General features: G+C 37.4%; 3 protein-coding genes and 1 long non-coding RNA gene across 10 annotated transcripts in view; 2 read left to right on the top strand and 2 right to left on the bottom strand.

The window, feature by feature from the left end:
• The window catches only part of LOC148720600 (uncharacterized), a 37416-nt gene extending 28014 nt beyond the window's left edge, over nucleotides 1–9402 (bottom strand). For 6 of the 7 annotated variants that reach the window (XR_015993573.1, XR_015993572.1, XR_015993570.1 and 3 more), the window contains exons 1-6: nucleotides 9241–9402; nucleotides 5472–6767; nucleotides 4066–4433; nucleotides 1412–1636; nucleotides 613–935; nucleotides 12–201 (exon numbers count right to left, since the gene is read on the bottom strand). Coding sequence is in view for 3 of the 7 variants with exons in the window: in XM_088739840.1 (XP_088595966.1) it covers nucleotides 12–201; nucleotides 613–935; nucleotides 1412–1636; nucleotides 4066–4433; nucleotides 5472–6705 (2340 nt within the window). In the remaining 4 variants the exon portion in view is untranslated. The remainder of the gene's footprint in view (nucleotides 1–11; nucleotides 202–612; nucleotides 936–1411; nucleotides 1637–4065; nucleotides 4434–5471; nucleotides 6768–9240) is intronic. The other variant, XM_088739842.1, reaches the window with a different exon arrangement.
• An 86-nt stretch (nucleotides 9403–9488) lies between these two features.
• LOC148720599 (uncharacterized) lies at nucleotides 9489–14085 on the top strand. The gene is made up of 2 exons (XR_015993581.1): nucleotides 9489–9806; nucleotides 13849–14085. It is a non-coding gene; the product is annotated as an uncharacterized LOC148720599 (long non-coding RNA).
• A 1663-nt stretch (nucleotides 14086–15748) lies between these two features.
• On the top strand, nucleotides 15749–17857 carry LOC148720598 (uncharacterized). The gene is made up of 2 exons (XM_088739847.1): nucleotides 15749–16052; nucleotides 16132–17857. Exons 1-2 carry the CDS (start codon nucleotides 15832–15834, stop codon nucleotides 16298–16300), a joined length of 390 nt encoding a protein of 129 aa, XP_088595973.1. The 5' UTR covers nucleotides 15749–15831; the 3' UTR covers nucleotides 16301–17857.
• LOC148720597 (uncharacterized) lies at nucleotides 16940–19867 on the bottom strand. Its single transcript, XM_088739843.1, has one exon. The coding sequence runs from the start codon at nucleotides 19755–19757 to the stop codon at nucleotides 18282–18284; it is 1476 nt and encodes a 491-aa protein (XP_088595969.1). The 5' UTR covers nucleotides 19758–19867; the 3' UTR covers nucleotides 16940–18281.
• Between the last annotated feature and the right edge of the window lie 955 nt (nucleotides 19868–20822).

The following is a 20822-nucleotide window of genomic DNA, read 5'->3' as shown; positions in this document are numbered from 1 at the left end:
AGGCGACTCACCTGATCATCAGTCATGCTTTCAGACAGAGCTTCAACTGTACTGGAATAGTCAGTCAAAAACCAAGGAACAAAAAGATTAAAGTTGTCAGCATCATCTGAGGGTAGACGATATGCAAGACCAAGATGATGAAGAAGTTCAACCATCTGGAGAAACATGGCTTCCTCTAGTTCAATCTCTGCCCAGAGACATCTAAAAACCAGACAAAAGATATCAATTGTGATTTTTTTTTTTTAAGCTGGCAAGGTTGTAAAATGAACTATATGAATAATACATAAAAATGCCAAAACTCAAAGTATATGCAGCCTACACTATTACATACAATGACTTAAGATAGTTATTGACAGTCCAGTTAGGGCATTCCCTTTTCCTTCTCCCCCTCTAATATTGTTTATTCACATTTAATCCTTCATCCTGCAAATTTGTTATTATAGCATGACAGGGAGCAAAGCATATCAGACCATCTAATATGATTTATTTTCTTAACAGTAGGCTTTTCCTTCCCTTCCCATGCTCTTAACATTTTGCCAAAAATAGAACTGAAATTTAGTGAGAATGAGAACAGTTCATTTTTTCCCTTTTTTTTAGCACTTAAATAGTTACCTCAACAGAGCCTTTGACAACAATGCTTCCTGCAAAAGTTTTGTCTTGAGTTCATCAAAGAACCCACGAATCATTCCAAACTGTTGAAAGCTTTCATCAAAGCTCAGTGTCTCCTGCAGATCATGTCGGAAAAGGCGCTTAACCAATTTTGCCAGCCATTGAAGATCAATGAACACATTATTGTACAAAGAAGGAATGTCATTGTAATAATGCAACTCTCCAATAGAATCCAGATATGTTACTGCTGAGTGCAATCCCCTCCCAGAGAGACCAGTATGTTCTTTGGCAAACTCTTCAAAATCTGCATAAGACATACAACGAACCTGCAAATTTTTTAAGAGTCAAACCAAAAGTTAAACAACATTCAACAATAATTGACCACAAAGAGTTTTCGTTGATGCTTTACCAAAGGAAGTCGGTGCACTACCTAATTAATAAAATGAATAAATGTGATTTAAAATCTCTATTAGATTGCAAACTAAGATAGCATTTTTCCCTTAAGCATAACCTGTATAATGTGGGATAAAAAACAACACTTTTGACAAAAACCAGAATACAGTGCTCTATACAGAAATAACAAACAAAATTGGCCAACTTAGGTTTGCTTGCAATGAAAGGTATTTATGGAAAATATTGTCCATTCTTCCAGCAAAACTCAAATGAATAAAACCTTGTCCTTTTTTCATACCACTTTTATTACAGCCCACCACACAGCCCACCACATTAAGAAGAATCATTGATAGGTTTAACTAGCTGTTCATGTAACAATTTTTAACAGCGAATAAACTAAAATTTGAACCTGATCATTTTCTTTACACCTCCTCAATGCCATCTCAAGTTTGACCCACTCTTCAGGTAGATCTATGCCAACAGATGGAAAGAGTTCTCTATTTTCAGCAATACGGATGATTTCTTTTTGTAATGCTACTATCCCAGTTAGCTCACTGACATTACTGACAGGTACCATGGCAATGTAACTTGTGTTGCAAACTGGCTCAGTCGGAGGTGACTCCTGCAGAAGGCACTATCAAAGTAAAACATACTATTCTCAAAAATAATTGATCAAAATTATAACCCCCATTTTCAAACCCAATATGCATTATTTACCCCCATGGTAATCTAGCTTACAAAGTGTTGGCTTTTATCAATTGGAGAGAAACCAAAATATGGGGTTTAGGTAACATACCCAGTCATAACCGCCTCCCGGTTAGCTCAATGGATAGAGCACTGGACTGTAGTGCGGGAGGTCGAGGGTTCGAGCCCCGGCCGGACCAACACTCAAGGTCTTAAAATAATTGAGAAGAATTTGCTACCTTTTTATAACATCAAGAAATGGTTAGATATTCTAGTCTTCTCGGATAGGGACGAATAAATGGAGGTCCGTCTCCAGCAGGGTTGGGGCAGGAGACGTTCATTTCCCACACACGAGATTACTGTGTGATGGATTTCCTCCCCTGGGGTGGGATGGGTGGGTTAGGACAGCAGGTCCACATCAGCTATTACAGCTGCCAATTAATCAACCTGCTTAAACAAATACATGAACTTTACCTTCAGTCATTTCAGGTGATAATGATCAAGAGGTGCATTGAAATGAGATTTTCACTGAGCACTATCTGAACCTATATGTAGCACTTTCAACCAAGAGCTTCTTTATTTGGTCAATTCCACATTGCGGACATGACATTTAGAGGCAAAATTTGAGTATTAAATGTCTCCTAAAGCCAGATCCAAACTATTTGAATCGAAATGAGTCATGTCATAAAATTACCCAGGGCTGAAGTAACTTTTATTTTGCCAGAAAACATTTTGACTATCTCTTAGAGATCCAGAGATGATAATTTTTCAATGTGTGTTGCGGATGTGACTGCTAAAACAACCATTGATTTGAATTGCTTTTGGTTAGTTCAAATTTCCTGTGAATTGAAAGCCTTAAAAAAAAAACTGCATACACTAACTAAATGCAATAGTAATTGTGCTTGAGCCTTCATAAATCTGAAAAGATATTATAGAAATTACTTGTCATCATGGATTTATTAACAAAAATGTTGTGTTGCAGACGTGACCAAAATTTGTTGCGGACGTGACATTTTGGGGATGTTCAGGAAAGAGCTTTTCATTCACTACTAATAACTTTCAGAGTAATGCCACTGAAGTAAAAATGCTGTTTTTATTACTTTCATCTGTAAATTGGGAAATCAATAACAAATAATATATATAAGAAATAAAAATGTTGTGTTGCGGACGTGACCAAAATTTGTTGCAGATGTGTCATTTTGGGGATGTTCAGGAAAGAGCTTTTCATTCACCACTAATAACTTTCAGAGTAATGCCACTGAAGTAAAAATGCTGTTTTTATTGCTTTCATCTGTAAATTGGGAAATAAATAACAAATAATATATAAAAACTTTGATGATCTAGGTCATTTTGTACGTCAAAGGGCATTATTTTATATTGACTTTTGGAAAATTGTAAAAAAAGTGATAGCCTTACATATATCATAATATGTCTATGATTATCATTTGCTGTCACTAAATATCAACATATCTTCTCATGTTTGAAAATTTTATGAGGTTTTCTGGGTTTTTAAAAATATGTCATGTCCACAACGGTCACGTCCGCAACCCAATATCTCTTAAATAGTTGACAAGTTTGAGCAAGCTGGGGTGTCAAAATTATCATATATAAGAGCAACATAAATAAGACCTGAAACAGTTGAGAACCTACATAGAAATTAAATAAATGTTACTCTGAATCATACCCTGAAGGTCACTCCGCAACACTTTTTTTGTCTTTGTACGTCTGAGGCATTAAATGTTTGAGAATTTTTTTCTTTTGGCATTGAAAGGCCCATCCTAGTGAGTAGTTAAGATCTCAAAATCTGATTCATAGCAGTCAATTTCTTTGAGATATAGCAATTTAGATATTGGTATGTAAAATGGCTTATTCGGTTAATAAAAACCCTCAAAAACAATGGCGTCTCACACCCTGGGCATAGCCACTACTGCCAATCTAGATTTGGATTCTTATAGAACTAAATATAAGCTTTCATTAAAAGTAATTTTGGCTCTCATATTTTGAATTTGAAAATCTGTCAAATTTTCATGTTTCACGTGGAATAGCCCATTTAATGATCATTGCCTTTATCCTTGTGACCCTGATATTTGATTGAGGCCTAATGCTATAAGGTGAAATTAGATGTTAGTCACTCTTAGATATCAAAGGGGGGGGGGGGGCATTAGCACACATACAAAATGTGTAAAAACATCTGATTCAATGACTAAGATGCTATAAATGTTAAATCAAATCAAAATTTCATTTGACTAAACTGGTAAGGGTTTGGAAAACATCTCACTTATGTTCCAGAATGTAATGTGGTTTGTTAGCTGATCTAATGTCCACTCAAACACTCAACATGTTCTTGGGGATGAATGTTAAATCGTGAGAACAATTTACCTGCAAAGCACTATACTGATGCAGAACAGAAGAAATAATTGGAGGGTTGTCCCTCCTCCACTCTGGGTCTGATCCTCCCTTCACAGGATTTTTGAGGCCTTTCCTCTTTTTTTCTGATATTTCATACTCAATCTGAGCTTTTTGGCCTTTGCAGTAATCTTGCACTCGCTCCAAGATGTTTTTACAATGGCTAATCACAGTGCTGGTATCACCTGGGTCAAACCTATCCAAATGAGTTGGCACAATCATTATCCTCGGCTTCAAGATGCGTAATGTGACTAGATCCAGCCAATCACCTACAGTCTTCTGAAAACAGCTTTCAGTTGGTTCATAGTTGAAGAGATCCACAACCAAGATGTATAGGGCCTCTAAAACAGTAGTGAAAAGAAATACATGAAAAGTCATTAAATTTGTTGTCTTCAAGTTACTCATAGATACATTCTGGCACTAAACAAAATATCCTGTCTTGTTGAGGTTGTAATCTTTCATCATATTGGAATGCAACAATATTGTTATTGATACTGACAGTACTTTTCTGAACAGGAGAGTGATTGTTGCACTAATGAAAAACTACTTATAGTAATAATGCCTGAAAAAATTCAAGCTTGTATGAGAGTTGAACCCATGACCTCTGCATGACCTCTGCAATACCAATGCAGTACTCTATCAAATGAGCTAATGAGCCAATTGGAAGCTTGTCATTTTTTTGGTTCAAAATAAACCCATAAATAAAGTGAGAAATGAATGACTGTGAATAATCTAAAATCATATAATTATGTAAACAACAGATTAAAAAAAGAATAGGAGAGTGATCTTCACAGTAAGGAACACTAATTACCATCAAAACCCAGAGATAAGCCGCACCCTGAATTTAGCAGCTCAAATTTTGGAAAAAAAAGTTTTTTGAAAGAAATCAAAAGAAATCCAAAGTTGAGTCTTAAGAAGTCTTCTTCATCCACTGTTCATAGAACTTAAACTCACCATTAACATTGTAACAGAAAATACTTCAAAGTCTTACCCACAATTTTAGCACTTTAATATAATTAACATTGTTTCTACCAACTTTTACATATGATTGATCTTATCTGGTATTTGTTGAGAGGAATTTCTTCATTCAACACAGTTTCTCCATAGATTTTTGCATTACAACAAGAATGTGAGTGGAACATTCAAAGCTTAGTTACCAGGCATTAGATCGGATTGGCGTCAACATTCACGACACCTTTTTCAAATGTTCCCACAAATAAGCTGCACCACCAATTTCTAGTGACAATTTTTGGAAAAAAGATGCGGCTTATCCACAAGTTTTTATGGCACTAATAGGCAGTGGTGAAAATAAAGACTGAAACCTTTCTCAGGATGAATAATATCTAAAACTTAAAATAATGGACAGCAAGTATCTTTACCTGTAGACAGAAAAAATGGATTTGTCAACTGATATCGCCTCTGCCCTGCACAATCCACAATATGAAATTCTATGACATTAGGATGTGGTCGCCAGGTGAAGAAATCCACTCCCACTGTACTGTGTGCTTCATTATCTGGGTGCTGAAGTGCTTTTGCATGAACAAGAGCATGAGCAAGACTCGACTTTCCTGCCCCTGATTCTCCCAAAAGGACAACCTTCAGACGTGGTGAATTAACAGTCATTGTATTGACATCCTGAGCATCTAAGGATTCAAAATAGCCCTTAATGCTATCAAGGCCGCAAGAGCAGACATCCAGAGGTGGACGGCGAAGATTGTTGTTCCCATCCACTATTAAAGATTCCAGCTTTGGCATTTCAGTAATAGAGCGCGGAAGACATGTTAGTTTGTTATCAAATAAATTGATATGGATGCAGTTTGATAAATTTTTTACTTCTTCTGGCAAAGTGGTCAGCTTGTTCTCCATAATCAAGAGAAGCTTCAAAGACTGAAGCTGGCCAATGTTTGGGGATAACTCTGATATCCTGTTTCCTTCAACACTGAGTTTGCTGAGTTTAGGCAAATCAAATAGTTCATCTGGAAGCTTGGTAAGGTGATTCTTTCCAATTCTTAAGCCTTCTAGGTTCCTTAATCCTTCAATATCTGAGGGAAGCTCATTCAACTGACAGTCTATTAAGTATAAATCCTTGACATTTGGTAAATGGAAAAATTCTTTTGGTAAACTGTCAGGACTCCCAAAACTGTTGTAGCTGAAGTCCACCATAACAAGACTTGACATGTTCTCAATTTCTTTGGGAATCTTTGTGAGAGTACAGTTATCCATATACAGTGTCTTGACATTACCAAGGTTACAAATAGGTAAAGGGAATCCCTCAAAGTGATTTCCAACCAAATGAAGCTCTTCCAGGTGAGAAAAGCAGTTAAAACGTGTTGGCAATTGTGAAAGGCCATTGTCAGGTTTGATGGTGCTACAACACATAAACAGAGATTTAAGCTCTTGATTGATCTCAAAAAACTGTTCAGGAATTTGCTTAAGGTAATTGGAGAAGAATCTCAAGTCTTGAAGATCCTTAACACTTGAGAATTGAGGAAACTCTTCTTGGGTTACTGGATCATATGATGTCAAGTCAACTATCACGACACCATTTTCCAAGGTAACTGGTAGTTCCTCTGGCACCATATTTATAACTTCAAATCCTTCCTCACAAGCCATTGTTGTTTTTTAACTCAATTGAAGATTACTATAGCTCAGAATTAGCAATAACCATTGAGTTCCTTCAAGATAAAACAATAAACAATTTTTAATGTTCAAATCTGTGCATTTGATACATATAGGACTTATATAATCCAAGAACTCTAAGTAAGAGTACTAATTCTGATCAAAGAACTCTAGCTTGGTCTAATGGTCAATATATTTCTTATAGTTTTTTACAATTACTGACACTATTAATCAAGTACAACCCACAGACTTTGATTAAAAAAAATAATTGCCCTTAGAATTGTGGATGTGGTTAAACTTGGAATTTGAGCTGAGCTATTTTAGCCCTCGTTTTAATGCTCAAAAGGATAGTGAAGTCCCCTTGGAAAAGACCTTGAAGTAGTGATCTGGTAAGTGAGGGCTTTCAAGCTGGGAAACCCTCTATCCATGGTCTTAAAAAGAACTGATTATTATATGATGGTAGTTCAAATATTGCTTCTGATGTTACTGTTTTTTTTTTTAACAATTCTCAAGCTGCTTAAAATACATATCAATATCCACATGTGGTACTATAATCAAGACTAGAATCAGAGCTACAACTATTAAATTCTCAATGCCCTTGTAACTCCTGGTTGACATGATTTTTTCAAACTTGGTTATCTATTGCAGGAATAGTGTAATTGGTTAATGAGGTTGAAATAACAGAGTAGGAGATAATTCATTGTAAAGCCTTATAATTACTTTCTTATGAACAATGAATTTATTAGACCATAAAGATGCCTTGCAAAGAGGTGCTAATTAAGCTGTTATTCTGCTGATTAATTTTGGCTGTTCTGGTTTGTTTGAGGTCTAACAGTTTTCCCCTGACATTCCTCCACCCAAAAAGACTCAGGAAAAGCAATGGCTCCCTAAAGAAACTACCGGTACAGCGCATAAACATGAACTTGTAACGATGTAAATTGATTGAAATAAATGGATTTTACTATGATCATAATGATAGTTTTTATTCTGAAGACATAGGTTTCATTTAACATCAGTCGTTGTCTAGCCTTCTGTGATAATGGCTGTGAAAAAGAATGTTACGATGAATGTATGAAGTCCATATCACAGGTTTATTACGAATCAACTTAACGGCCTGCTCCCAGTTGGCTTGTTAGCTCAATTGGTAGAGCGCTGCACTAGTATCGCAGAGGTCAGTGGTTCGAATCCCGTTCAGGCCTGATTTTTTTTTTCAGGTCTGATTTTCACTATTGCATAAATAGCACTCTCTACTGCGAGGATTGTGCATCATACGAAAAAGAATGTCTCAGAAAACGACTACCAGGTGAATATGATCCAGTTTCATAGGCAGGGTTGACTGCTCTCAGATCGTTAGCGGATGTGCAGTGGAGAAACTAATTCAAGCAATGGAAATATAAGGAGCAGATAGAGGAGTAGTTCCCTAAATCTTTGCTAGCTAAACACTCTAAGTACAAACAAATCCAAATTATTTTGCACTGTTTAAAACACCAAACATGATTGATTTTATGTAGTTAAATGACAATACTATGCGCTGGAATACAGGTCGAAGTTTTTCTGAGGTTTGAGCTATGAAATCAAGCCAGGAAAAAGTGAGTTGAACCAAATCGAGAGTTAGTGCCAGTGGACAGGCAAGAATTGTGAAGACCAAACTGATAACTATCAAAATTTTGACATCAGTTTCAACTTAATTTCTTTCAGGAAAAGAGATTTTAATTAAAAAAAAAAAAAAAAAAAAAAAAACTTTGAAAGGGGAATCACAAGAGATTCAGAGCTCTTAAGGTCGGCACACACAAGGGGACTAGTCCCTGCGACTAGTCCCACCGACTAGTTTCATGCGACTATTCCCTTCGTGTGAACTACACATTTCTGTGGTCGCAGGGACCAAAATTCGGTCCCTGCGACCAGTCGCAGGGACTTGTCGCATGAAACAAATGTTTGTCCCTTCGTGAGAACTGTTTGTGCGACCAGTCCCTGCGACTAAACGGCAAATAAGCCAATCACGGGTCAGTATGATGCATGACTTCCGGTATTTGTAAACATTGCAGTTTCTAATGATGAATTTTCCCTGACTTCTAGATTTCTACAACTGAAGAATAAAAAACTATTTCTAGTTTTGTAAACATATACAGATGTCTTGGAGCCGTTTTGATGGAATTTTTACCCTATTTGACTGTGTCTGTTAAAAATAAAATAAAAAAAACAAAAACGGAACACGTAAAAGCATGAATAATCCGACTAAATAAGTGTAGTTCGTTTGCGCTGATGTTTAATAGTGCTACAATGAAAAGTTACCAAATGTTAATTGTTTTCGTGTAACGCCCCAGACTAAGAAACATCTTTTGCCTCTTAATTTTCCTATGTTCTTGTGCAATTGAGTGCCCTCGTATGAACACCTTAAGGGAATAGTCCCTGCTACCGGTCCCCTCGTGTAAACCCTTCAAAGACTTTTCGCCGGGACTAGTCGCACGGACTAGTCGCAGGGACTTGTCCCCTCGTGTGTGCCGACCTTAAAACTTTTATAATGCATACCTTTTACTTTTCTTCACCGGTAAGTTTGCAGAGGTTTCCACACTTCCAGTCTTTGGATCCGCATCAGTCTGCCCAGCTCATGTGAGGAATGGAACAACCTACATTAGTAATATACCTTAGTAATCAGGGCGTTGATTTCTTGGTATGTTTTCAGCATTACGACTTCCTATTTCGACATTTCGGGGAAATACCCTATTCCCCACCTCAATCAAAACATCGTGCATTCGTTTCACCCTGAAGGAACAGAGAGGCATTATGTTTGCGCATGCGCCAATGAATTGGTTTTTCGCGTTCGGCGCCATTGGTGAAGTTTTCGACGCATTTCTGCGAGGTTTCAACTGGACGATCGCCACCTTTTTGTAATATTGTTTGAAGATGGATGAAGGAGTATGATAAGTTCACCGACATTTCTAACTCTGTGGATACTCGTGGTGTTTGCTGGCTCTTCAGTTGAGGATATTTTAATGATCAAAGTGCGAACAAAACGCGAAAAACCCGAAAACTTGAAGTTTGAGATTTGATTTACTGAAGATCAAAATGTACACATGAGACAAGAAACCTTGAAGGTTAGTCTTAAGATGTTGATTTTTTATTATTGTGAATCACAAAGTTGTATGTGGAGACGATCGTGAGATATTTGATCCGAGGAAAGATGGAAATTTAGATTTTGATCCTATTTTACTTCAACTTCGAAGTAAAATTGCCTCAAGGTTGGGCAAGTAATTCATGGCAGTCTCCATATAGACTCCCTCTTACCCAGTCTCCGTATAGACTCCCTGTTACCCATTCTCCCTGTGTACCCTGTGTACCCTGTGTACCCTGTGTACCCTGTGTACCCTGTGTACCCTGTGTACCCTGTGTACCCTGTGTACCCTGTGTACCCTGTGTACCCTGTGTTCCCTGTGTTCCCTGTGTTCCCTGTGTTCCCTGTGTACCCTGTGTTCCCTGTGTACCCTGTGTACCCTGTGTACCCTGTGTTCCCTGTGTACCCTGTGTTCCCTGTGTACCCATGTGTACCCTGTGTACCCTGTGTACCCTGTGTACCCTGTGTACCCATGTGTACCCTGTGTACCCTGTGTACCCATGTGTACCCTGTGTATCCTGTGTACCCATGTGTACCCTGTGTACCCATGTGTACCCTGTGTACCCTGTGTACCCATGTGTACCCTGTGTACCCTGTGTACCCATGTGTACCCTGTGTATCCTGTGTTCCTATGTGTAGCCTGTGTATCCTGTGTACCCAGTGTACCCTGTGTACCCTGTCTACCCATTATACACTTTGTACCCATGTATATCATGTATATCCTTGTATACTTCGTATACCCTGTCTACCTTGTGTACCCTGTATACCCTGTATTTAACAATTTTTACACCAGCGCGCGTTGCATATGAGATGATAGATAGCCAACGAGGCGCGTAGCGCCGAGTTGGCTATAATCATCCCATATCCAACAAGCGCGAGTGGAATAATTGTTTTATTAAAAACGCCCCCAAGAAATTATTATTTTGTGAGAGGAAACTGGATTTTTTAGCTCCCTTTTGATTTTAAGCTGACGCGTACGCTTACCATATTTGTAGATCATGGTATATTGGCTGATATACCATAATGGCTAAGCCAATAAAAAGTCTTGAATTGCATTATCCAATGATCCAGTTTTCAATAAATTCATGTATACCCAAGAATATTCATGTATACCCAAGTGTACCCTGTATACCATGTATACAGGAAACCTGGCAAACATCAGTTGGAATCAATGGAAGCTCTCTGGCCAAACACAATCCCATTTTGTATATACATGAATATTCTTGGGTATACATGAATTTATTAAAAACTGGATCATTGGATAATACACATGGGTACACAAGGGTACACAGGGTACACATGGGTACACAGGGTACACAGGGTACACATGGGTACACAGGATACACAGGGTACACATGGGTACACAGGGTACACAGGGTACACATGGGTACACAGGGTACACAGGGTACACATGGGTACACAGGGTACACAGGGTACACATGGGTACACAGGGTACACAGGGTACACATGGGTACACAGGGTACACATGGGTACACAGGGTACACAGGGTACACATGGGTACACAGGGTACACAGGGTACACAGGGAGAATGGGTAACAGGGAGTCTATACGGAGACTGGGTAAGAGGGAGTCTATATGGAGACTGCCATGAATTACTTGCCCAAGGTTGAGGTGGGGCAAGAGTACCATATAACCCCATACATTAATTATGCATTCAGTCTTTGTTCAATGAAAACAATAGCGATAACAATAGAACTCTGCAGAGACTAATAGTCTTCGTTTTCAAAATTTGGAGTTTTTTCTAAGTCTTTTTTGAAACAGTGTAAATTCGGCGCGTTTTTGCTTTGCAAAACGAGAAATCTAAGGCATTTTCCAGAGGTTTTTAATTTTGAAATATAATTTAATGTTCAGTTTCGCTTTTAAAGCGTAAAATTGGCCGGAAAATAACGTTAAATCTACGGTCAGGCTTTGAAGTTTGTCAATGCAAAGTTTAAATAAATGTTGTGTCTTACCTGTTCTTGTGGTTTTGGTTGATTCTTTCATTATCCTTTCGTGTCCTAGTGATGAAAATTGTTCGTGAAGGCCGGTGCATACAGCGAAGCAAAGAAACCTTTGTATCTAGTATTTCTGGACTTCATAAAGTTGGACGATATGTTCGATAATGCTTCCAAAGGGATCGTTTCCGTAGTGCTGACGCCACATATATTCTTGTAGGTAGCCATCGAAAAGTCCTTTGGATGTTCCTGTTTGGGGCAAACCTCGCTTGATTCCCCACCATGTATTTCTGATGCCCTGTGTGTGCGCACCGGTGAATTCCGGCGCATTGAGGCCATTCCATCGCAACCTTTTTTTAAACATCGCCACTCGTACCCGTCTCGCGACAAAGCACGTCGCTTCCAGCTAAGTTCATTGCTGCGCCCAGCTCGAGGACATTTTACCGACGTCGCAAGCAGGTTGTGATCCTTACACCACTGTATGCACCAGTCGTGGTCCGATAATATTCGAGAAAGTCGAATAAAATTCAGTCTCTCCATCTCCGAGTTGTTGTTGTTCTTCTTTCTTCTTCTTTCGTTGATGTTATTAGAACGAGGTATGAATAAATTTTGTTTTCTATGTGGTATTTGGCCAATCGTAGAGAAGAAGAAATGCATTCTTTAGTGCAAAGTGGACCTTTGGTGCATTATATTAATGCACATATTGTTATGAAAAATTTTTTACTGAAAGGTAAAATAAAAAGTAGCTTTTGGAGAGAAATCCCTAACTGGTTTGCGTAGCATAGTGGTAAGGCTATGGTTTGATAATGGTCTGATAATAACGCGTTGTCTGAGGAGCGATGGTTCAAGGCTCAGCAGAACTGCCAAGAAGGTAAAAAAAAGGAAAGAAAAGAAAAAAAAAACCAAGGAGAGGCTATTGAGAACAAAGGGGAGAAGGGAATTGGGAAGAAAGGGGAGAAGGGAGAAGAATGCGAGAATGGAATGGAGACAATAAACCTGCTTTCAATCAATTTCTCTTTTATTGAAGCAGTAAGTACTTATTAGTAATGTATATATGCTAAACCCATGGGAATAAGTCATTGTCTTAAAAACAATGGGGTGCATACATAGTTGATTGAATTGAATGCATAATTAATGTATGGGGTTATATGGTACTCTTCCCACAAGCCTTTAAAAAATGTTCCAGCTTCAGGAGTAAGTTGTTCTTACTACAACCCTCGACGAATTATTTTTCGGGAGGTTTTGGTGGATTTTCTGTTTTACATGGTAGGTAGGCATGTGTCTTAACAACAGTTATGGTCTTACCTTAATCAACTCTGGTTTTGGCTTATTTTTTACTGTGTTTTGGTGGTAATTTTTACTATTGCCTTTTCAAGCTTCATGTGCTAACTAGAGGAAAAGCTTTGGTAAAACTTATATATCACTTGGCCCCCAAGTCCCTAACTATTGTCAGTTAATTGTTTGTTTATCTAGCTTTCGGTCCAACTAATCCTAAGGAGGCAGTGTAGCCGAGTGGTTAGAGTGTTGGACTCGTAATCCGCCACTCCCGGGTTTGAGTCCCACCCTGACCACTAGATTTGTTTCACAGTAGCCCCGAGTTCAGATCCAAGGCCACGCTTGTAAATAGCCAACTGGTTTGCCTCCAGCCGGTTGGGGTTCTTAATGATGTTATGTTCAATTTAGACCATTTGTTTCATTTGTTTGCAAGGACCACAATGGAAGCTACTGGTTCACCAGTAATTGTGTAATCCTATAAAAAGACTTTTTTTTTATTTTTTTTTTTATAGTCTATTAACCTAAAAAAAATGCGTGGGCTTTGTCTCATGAGTAAAACTGGTGCTGTTTTCTTCATGTTCATGTGTTATTCAGAACGAATGGCAACAGCTGTATTTTGTCCTGTTCATTTCAGTAGAATGCTTTGCCTTGCGAAATGAATGTTGAGTCGAAGTGCACTATGAATTTCAAACCAGTTGAGTTCTATTTCCCTTTGCTGTATGTGTCTTGATCATGAAATTCTTATTTCTTAAGATTGATGATATGAATTAACTTTTATGTTCTCTTCTGTTTAAGGTAATGTGAAGTGACCCAATAATTGGTAGTACAGATAGAATGGATGGCTGTGACATTTACTGTGGCAAGCTGTTATTCAAGAATTTGTCATTATTCCCAGAAGCTTACTACTGGTTTAGATTATGTCTTTTGTTCTCTGTACACAACTTGCCTAGACTAATATGCTAGATGGGAGTTATGTCTACTTTATTTGTAAAATTGGTAAAATTACCAATAAAATTAACAAAGTTTTCAGAAGTTTTGTCCAGATTTTATTGAAAATGAATGTGAGTGATCAGTCATATTCCTTAAGAGTGTTTAAGCTTCCAGGATGAGAGCTAATAAATTTCTTGAGTGATTCATACATGAGTTATCTCCTGTAAAATAGTCACAGCTAAACCCCCTGGCAAATGTCTATAAATTTCTTTAAATAGCAGCCAGGTTGGTGTTCGTTACCCACTTACTATGCAGTATCAAAGTCTCCTTTTGACTTCAGTCTTATTTCTCTTAAATCTAATAGGTGCAAATGATCCATTTTCATAAAAAAAAAACAAAACTCTCCTTGTTATTTTAATTTGACTTCATTCAGTCTTGTTCCCAGGGGATACAAGCCTTGGGAAAAAGTTTGGTTTTTGTCCTCACTGATACTATCAGCTGTGCAGGTTCTTATGAAATTGTCAGATAACTCTCGTAACTTTATAGGTTGCAAAAGGTGTATGTGATGTTTTTGGGCTGTAAGAAGGATGGATGAAGTCAAATATAATTTTTATTTGGAAAATAATTGATTCATTTAACTATTATTATTATAACTGGAAACTCAAAATGTTATTTGATTTTATTCACATTTAGGCAACAGGGTGGTCTTTCTTTTTTTGTACACACCTCTCTAGTTATGGTGCAATTCTCATCTGTTGAGGGTTATGTTTTTGGGCTCTAGGAAGGATGGATGAAGTCAAATATATTTTTTAATTAGGAAAATAATTGATTCAGTTGTGATTTGTTAAAAAAAACTTTTCAACCAAAACCTAAACTTCCGTGAACTTTTACTTTTAGCTGAAATTGCAAATACACTGCACTAGTAGTTTAAGCTCTTAAACACTCAAAGGCAAGTAGGTATTACAAATGTACTAAATTTATTGAGATAGCAGTGACGTGATTAAATTACTTTCCTTGTGCTCTTCGACTGGCCTCCTGTCTCATTCACAAAAAAGATCATCTACATCAATCACACCAACAACTATTAAAGAGTAATCAAATTGAACTCAATTGTACACCCTTTTGCATTTGGAAAACCAATCAATGTGACTTCCCTTCACACCACACAACCATATTAAGACTAGGGTGCTTCCATCTAAGTTACAGAGGGAAAAATGACAAGAAAAGTTGTCTCAAGAACTCGCTCTACTATTGTTTTCAACGCATTTTCCTGCTTCAATTTTCTCACATATAGCAGCAGTTTTCCACTTCACACAAAAATTTTCTGAACACATGCAGACAAAATGCCTCTCTGGTTGATTTACACAAAAGCCCAGAAACTGCCCAAAAACATCACATACACCTTCTGCAACCTTACTTTTCAACCTATTAAATTATGAGAGTTATCTGACAATTTGATGAGAACCTGTACAGCTGATAGTATCAGTGAGGAAGCTCTCATCCTGGAAGCTTAAACACTATTAAGGAATATGACTGATCACTCCTCACATTCATTTTCAGTGAAATCTGGACAGAACTTCTGAAAACTTTATTGGTAATTTTACCAATTTTACAAATAAAGTAGACATAACTCCCATCTAGCATATTAGTCTAGTCAAGTTGTGTACAGAGAACAAAAGACTAATAATTTAAACCAGTAGTAAGCTTCTGGGAGTAATGACAAATTCTTGAATAACAGCTTTCCACAGTAAATGTCACTGCCAACCATTCTGGCTATAATAGCTGTTATTACGTCTGAGCCAGCGATTCAGCAGTCATCACACGGGAACGAGGCTATTGGGTCAAGAAATGTTTCAAGAACTAAATCATAGGAAAGATATGGAAACCCACGAGGAATCACAGCCGAAATATGCTTTTTTTTCGGCTGAAGAGAAACTACAGTTGTTGAATGGTAATTGTCCCCGAAACATTACTAAACAGGTCTTAAGATCATGGTTGTCCTATCGAGTAGGAACCTCAAAAAACGGGAGTGCTTCTGCGGATGGAAACAAACGAGAACTGGTTCAAAGGTACGTAAAAATAATTAAAATATCATTGATATTTTGAGGATAGTTTTAGACGGTAATTAAAACCATCTTTGTTTTTCAGGGTCGTAAGCTATATTAAGAATGGCTGGGACGCGAATTTTACTGAAAAATGGATGCATCTGTCAGGAGAATCGAACGAGAACTTAAAGGAAAATTCGGCAAATGCTAACGAGGAGCCAACAGGGAAAGATATACAAAATTTCCTGCCTTCAACAACGTGGACCGAATAGAAAAAATGCAACAAACTGCCAGAGTTTTCTATTGCAAATATGATGAGCTACTTTATTACTAGGCGTGCAAGAGACGATGAAAGTAATAAAGACTATAAAAGCTTAAACTGCAAAGCTTTTGGTCTTTTCAGACATGGTCACGTCCAGAATATTAAGGTTGCGAATGAGGATGGCAAGTATTTTATCCAATGCGAATGCTTACCTGAGATGAAAAAAACTCTAAAATATAAGATCCAAATGACAGTAGACAGTTCTGGTGATATAATGTATGGAAACTGTAATCCTTGTCCAGCTGGTAAGCCACCACTTGCATCATGTAAACATTTGGCAGCTCTATGCTTTGCTCTTGAAGAGTACATTAGACTTGGTCGTAGTCAAGAATTTCTTACCTGTACAGAAAGATTGCAGACTTGGAATCAACCACGAAAGCGAAAGCTGGAGGCACTCTCAGTATACGACATTGATTTCAGTAGAAAAGTTTTTGGCACATAGAATTTAAATCACAATAAAGCACTGCACGATCCAAGACTTTGCATCTATAGAGAACCAAGTACAGAGAAGGCAAATCAGACCTTGCTTCAAGAAATCTCGAGAGAAAGTCTAAATTGTGGATTTTACTCTATTTTATCAAAAGAGCCACTATGTCCAAGTAGTTTAATTGTCTCACCCATAAAGGAACAACCAATGTCATTGGAAGAAATACATGCAAAAGCTAAAAGAATTAAGTCAAATCTTTTTGTAGGAGAAAAAGAAAGAGAATTGATAAGCAGAGCAACAAAAAATCAAAGTGATTGTCAAAAGTGGTTTGAACACAGGAAAACAAGAATTACTGCATCGAAATGCAAGAGAGTACTTCAGAGACCAGACACGAGCCCCACTAAGGCTGTAAAAGAAATTCTACATCTCAATGACAACTTTCTGAGTAATTACATGAAACAAGGTCTTACTGATGAAGCTAATATTATCAAGTCATATGAAAACCTCTTCAAGTGCAACGTCTCTAAACTAGGGTTTGTCATTTCATCTACACATCCATTTTTGGGTGCAAGTCCTGATGGTGAAGTTGATAACAAATGTTTGGTGGAAGTCAAGAGAGTTTTTCCTGGAACAAAAACTGGCAGAAGCAGTTTGCAGCAGGGGAATTTGCAAGAGGACTGTTCATGGCCTGCTTATTAACACAAATCACCCATACCATTTTCAAGTTCAACAACAACTATTTTGTGTTGGTTTACAGTGGGCTGATCTGGTGATATCAGATCTAAAGGAAATGATCATAATAAGCATCAAAAATAATTTACAATTTAGAAGAGAAGTTATCCCAAAGCTTGAAAGTTTTTATGATAACTATATTGCTGTAGAACTTGCTTATCCACGGTTAACTTTAGGTCTTCCCAGGCTTGGAAAAGTATCAAGATTAATGTAACAGTGTACTTCAGTCTTTGTTAGAACTCGACATGACAGTGGAATCACTATCTATAAATTATTTAACTTTTGCATGATCTCAAAATTATGATTACTGATGTTGTGTTTTTTGAAATATATCGTTTTAAATATGGATATTATTGTCTCATTGACAGAGAAGTGAATTTCTATTGTAATAATTACTTTTACTGGTTGGAAACTGACTCCACTATACTCTTTGAACCAGCAAAACTTGCAACTTTAATTTTGCATGACATTAACTGATTTTCAATACTAACATGTAGAACATTTGAATCAATTTAGATACAATGAGCATTTTTTCTATTAGCCAGATAAATATGACATCTGCAGAAGATTAAATCTATCTTGATTGTTAACAGTAATAGATTATTTCAGATCAACTAGTGATATGAATATTTTACTCATTACTCTGTCAGTTGTAAATAAATTGTGTGCTGTCCTTATTGAAACACCCACCTAAAAAATATTGATTCTGTCTATAACACCAGACAATTACAAGCAAACAAATGAATGGCTCAAGAAAGATTCTGAAAAAAATTCATTTCACCAGAGGTGGCAAAAAGTTTGTGAACATAGCACAATTAAAGAAAATCATGTCAACCAGCCCATTCTTGCAGACAGTAATGGGAATAAAATCTAAAATGTGATAGTTTTTGATGCGCTCGATAGCTCTCTCTACATGGATTCGCAATGATGCAATTCTTCTTGTGTTGAGCATTTCTTGTTCAGTAAATTGTCCTGCCTCATTCATATAAGGTGGAACATTTACTTTAACCCCTTTACTTGCTAGTAATTCTTGGATATTGAATCCTCTGTCAGCCATCACTTCATCTCCATATTGAAGTTTATCCATGAGTTTAGATTTCACAGTTATCTCTTTGTCAGAGATAGACCCACCATAAAGATTAGACACAAAACAAACACTACCACTTGGTGTAATTCCAACTAGGGCCTTCAGAGTATTGCCGTTTTTATAGGTAGAGAAAGTGAGCTGCTGTGCTTCAGGATTAGTTGGTGTTTCAATGTACAATTCAGTTGCATCAATTATCACTGTTGTACCATTGTATTTATTCCTGAAGCATTCAGGTTTATGTGCTTCAATTACCTCCCTTGTTGGGAAAATGTCTAGCTCTGAGAATCTAAAATATATGAACTTTGTCCATGTAATGATGATTCGGCTCACAAGACTTTGGCAAATACCAAATCTGACTGCTACATCCTCCTCTAAAAGACCAACTTTGTAACGACACAGCAAGAGAAATAATTCATTTTCCACAGAGAGAGCTCTTCTTGGACCTTGCTTCTCTCTCTTGGGTGGATTCTGCACTAGTTCAGTGTTAGTGTAATTTAACTGTTTTGCTGCTTCTCTTCCAAGGAAATTAAGAACTGTAGTAAAAACAGCATAACTGTTGAAGCCAGTGTAGAATCTCATTAAATTATCGTTTTCTTTGATGTTGTCGATATTAAACAAACTTCGATTAAGCTTCTCTTCTAGTGTCTTTCTTGTCTCTCTCTCCTGTTTAAGTTCGTGTTCCAATTGTTTTACTTTCCCTTCCAATTCGTTGATAATTAATTGTAGAGACTGATCCTGACTATTGTCTGCTTCTTTTATGGACTGTCCCACTTCATTTGATTCTGTTAATGGAACGGCGTTAGCAATACTTTCGTCACTATTTAAGCCTGCAGTTTCTTGACGTTGAGTGGCCATATTCGAACGGTGTTGTGGGGCTTTTCTTTGTGTCTGAACTTTTGTAAAGCTGAAAAGAGTAGGCACAGCATCTACCTTCAGCCTTCCCCTTACGCCTCCAGGAGACTTTTGAAAACATTCTGGGGCAAAATGATCGCTACACAAAAATGAACTTTTCGTTTTTGGAGTGTTGGTTCTTCGTATGTTGATCAGCCATTTTTTTAGTCTTTTCGAGTCATTTAGGGGCAGCGAATGCCAAGAAAGGCCTTTACATTCAACCTTGTTACTCCTGTTCACACAGCCAACTGCTATACAATGCCTTACCATCTCCTTTCTTCAAAAGATTCGGAGAACTCAGCACTGTTTTTGTGAAATATAAATGATGACACAAAGAAACTCTAGAAAATCTAAGGTCTTGACCCATCAGCCTCGTTCCCGTGTAACGACCGCTGAATCGCTGGCTCAGACGTACTAACAGCTATTATTCCACGAGCGTGCGTTGGATATGAGATGATAGATAGCCAACGAGGCACGTAGTGCCGAGTTGGCTATAATCATCTCATATCCAACAAGCACTAGTGGAGTAATTGGTTTATTAAAAAAAAACACTCCCAAGATATTAGACAAATCTTCTTGTCTTTATTTTGTAAGAAGAAACCTGATGTTTCCATGTACAGATATGAGATTATGGTATATTGGCTCATATACCAGAATGGCTAAACCAATAAAAAGTCTTAAATTGCATATCCAATGATCCAGTTTTTAATAATACCAATTAATGGGTCACTTGACATCACCTTAAACAGAAGAGAACATAAAAGTTAATTCATATCATCAATCTTAAGAAATAAGAATTTCATGATCACGAAACATACAGCAAACTGAAATATAACTCAACTGCTTTGAAATTCATAGTGCACTTCGACTCAACATTCATTTCACAATGCAAAGCATTCTATTGAAATGAACAGGACAGAATACAGCTGACGCCACTTGTTTCGAATAACACATGAACATGAAGAAAACGGCACTAGTTTTAGTCATGAGACAAAGCCCACGAATTTTTTTGAGGTAAATGGACTAGTTAGACCGAAAGCTAGATGAATGAACAATTAACTGACAATAGTGAGGGACTTGGGGGCCAAGTGATAAATAAGTTTTACCAAAGTTTTTCCTCTAGTTAGCACATGAAGTGCGAAAAGGCAATAGTAAAAATTACCACAAAAACACAGTAAAAAATAAGCCAAAACCGGAGTTGATTGAGGTAAGACCATAACCGTTGTTAAGACACATGCCTACCTACCATGTACAACAGACTTGGAGAGCAAAATGGCCAAAGACGGTTTTGGGTCATGCATGGCTTGGAAAATCCACCAAATCCTCCCGAAAAAT

This window comes from Stylophora pistillata, chromosome 11 (assembly GCF_964205215.1).
Source record: "Stylophora pistillata chromosome 11, jaStyPist1.2, whole genome shotgun sequence".
NCBI classification, from domain to species: Eukaryota; Metazoa; Cnidaria; class Anthozoa; order Scleractinia; family Pocilloporidae; genus Stylophora; species Stylophora pistillata.
This window is presented reverse-complemented; position numbering and strand designations above follow the sequence as displayed.

What these genes read in the sequence shown, in the direction of transcription:
- LOC148720598 (XM_088739847.1), top strand. Translation starts at nt 15,832, where the DNA reads ATGTTTCAAGAACTAAATCATAGGAAAGATATGGAAACCCACGAGGAA. An exon ending in AAACGAGAACTGGTTCAAAG is followed by an intron (nt 16,053 to 16,131) that starts GTACGTAAAAAT and finishes TTTGTTTTTCAG; the next exon opens with GGTCGTAAGCTATATTAAGA.
- LOC148720597 (XM_088739843.1), bottom strand. Translation starts at nt 19,757, where the DNA reads ATGGTAAGGCATTGTATAGCAGTTGGCTGTGTGAACAGGAGTAACAAG.